This window comes from Empidonax traillii, unplaced genomic scaffold (genome assembly GCF_003031625.1).
Source record: "Empidonax traillii isolate 1590-97213 ecotype Southwest subspecies unplaced genomic scaffold, ASM303162v1 scaffold608:size386988, whole genome shotgun sequence".
Lineage (NCBI taxonomy): Eukaryota > Metazoa > Chordata > Aves > Passeriformes > Tyrannidae > Empidonax > Empidonax traillii.
In genome coordinates this window covers 124,286-126,602 of record NW_020955801.1, presented here as the reverse complement: position 1 = coordinate 126,602, position 2,317 = coordinate 124,286, and the positions used below count along the sequence as shown (strand labels likewise).

At 40.5% G+C, this 2,317-nt stretch overlaps 1 protein-coding gene across 1 annotated transcript in view; it reads right to left on the bottom strand.

Moving 5' to 3' along the window:
• LOC114065041 (potassium voltage-gated channel subfamily KQT member 1-like) overlaps nucleotides 1-2,317 on the bottom strand; it is a 186,637-nt gene that overhangs the window by 102,926 nt on the left and 81,394 nt on the right. The window contains exon 4 of the mRNA XM_027898623.1: nucleotides 367-413. Within this exon, the coding sequence (XP_027754424.1) occupies nucleotides 367-413 (47 nt within the window). The remainder of the gene's footprint in view (nucleotides 1-366; nucleotides 414-2,317) is intronic.

Below are 2,317 nucleotides of genomic sequence, written 5' to 3'. Positions count from 1 at the left end.
ATCAAGCATTGGAACAGCCTACCCAGAGAGGTGGTGGATTCACCATCCCTGGAGGTTTTTAAGCAGAGATTGGATGTGGCCCTTAGTGCCATGATATAGTAATTGGAGTTGGATCAGGGGTTGGACTTGATGATCTTGGAGGTCTTTTCCAACCCAATCTATTCTATGATTCTATGATTCTATGATTTAACCCTAATTTAAAAATGTTGATGACTAAATATTATTGCCAATGCCTAATCCTCAGAGCACAACTGGTTGACATTGTTTAAAAATTTGGCAATAAAATGAAAAGTATTTTAACAAGTATTTTCCATTAATTATAACTTTATCAGATTAATTTTAGACATGTCCTTTGTATTAACTTACCTGAGACAGAGATAAAAAGAGATGGCTTCCCTATGGACTGGTCCAACCTATTAATCAAAAAGAATAAATTTTATTTTTTTATTAGCTAAACCAGCATCTTCATTTTCTCCAGCTGGCACAGGGAGGCCTCTTCACAGACAAGCAAAGTAAAGTTCAAATAATTCTGGTTTGTCCTGTAAGTGAAGCCATTGTTTTGTGCTAAGAATAGATTAAAATTAAAAAATTAATTAAAAAATGGGATTAGACCTAGATTGGTCCACAGCTTCTTTAACAACTGTAAAGTTTCACCATGCCCATCACTTTTCCAAGTGATCAGCATTGTTTCCTCTTTTCCTAGTTCCTCTGCAGCTTTTTTGTTGCACTCATCTGTCATCTCTTAGTTTGCTCTTAAGTGCAGTTCTACCAGAGCTAGTGACAGTATTGCACTCTCTAGGTATAACACTGCCCCTAACACGCAGGGATTGCAGTGTGTAGCCAAAGCTAGCAGGAACTGAGGTTATACATGTAAGTCCCAGTTGTCAGATTTTTAAGGTTTTTGCCTTCTCCTCCTGGTGGGAAAAGAAATATTTACTCAAATGCCACTTTATATTCACTAACTTTACACAGTCCTACCGATATGACACTTTCAACACCATCAGCTTTTTATCCGCGAGCCCCAATCACTGCCTGATTTACATACATCCTTCTGCTGCTGTTCATGGATACCAACACAGAATTCCTGGACATACCTCCTCTGTAACTCCTTAATTCGCACCATCAGGTTGAGGTGACCCTGAGAATACTGCTCAATAACATCTCGGACATCATAGGGCTTTCTAGCTTGCTGTAAAAGAAGAGACAAAAAACATGTCTTTAAGCCACAAGGATGTAGGAATGGTCTGTGACAATGTAGACGTTTTTTTATAATAACAACACTGTTGTTATTATAACTGTATGAGTTATTTTGATTGTTGCCATGATCACACATTTTTGGTGATTTTGACAGTTCTCATTTCATCCACCTTTTCCTAACTGCAGACCTATATGCCTTTGAAGAGATTATCCACCAAACAGGAGCCCAAAAGAACTTGGAGCCAAGAAAAGTTGGTCTGGCACTTTGATCAGAAGTCTGTGCTCCCTCTGGTTTCTTCTGAAAATGAGGTTCATACTCCTTGGCCACTGAACAATATAGAGGTCTTTCACATGCACAAGCCCCTGTTCTCAGTCAGTAGCTGGGGTTCTCAGTTCAGGTCTTACCATAGGAAGGTAAAAGCACAGTCCTTGATGAAGGTGCATGACTGATTTCCTCTTCCAGAAAGAGTGGCTGAGCTTTCAAGGCTACTGGGAAATACTGGTGCCAGGAATGACCAGGGAGAAAGCCCTGTGTCTGTGTTTTGAATGGCATACATGGGAAAGACTTAATCTGACCTTAGCAATGAAACAACTTCTTTTTTTTTTTTTTAAATTAAAGGTCAGGGCAATACTATTAACCTATAAACACCAGGACTAACTGGAAAGCAAGTGAACAAACATTTCAAAGTGCAGGAACAAATTAAAGATATCTTAATCCTACATCTAGAAACTAGAGTGCAATCAGTGCCAGAGCTGTTTAGTTCCGAGCACAAGAAAGTAATGGACCTGTTAGAACAAGTCCAGAGGAGGCCACAAGGATGACCAGAGGGCTGGATCACCTCTCCTATAAAGATGGGCTGAGAGAGTTGTGTTGTTCAACTTGGAGAAGAGAGGTCTCCAGGGAGACGCTCTTGTGGCCTTTCAGTACTTGAGGGGGGCTTTTAAGAAAGAAGGGGGGACAGAGTTTTCACAAGGGCCTGTAGGGACAGGATAAGAGGGAATGGCTTCAAGGTGAAAGAGTGCAGGTTTAGATTAGCTATTAGGACAAAATTCTTTACTTTGAGGGTGGTGAGACACTGAAACAGGCTGCCCAGAGAAACTGTGGATGCCCTAACCCTGG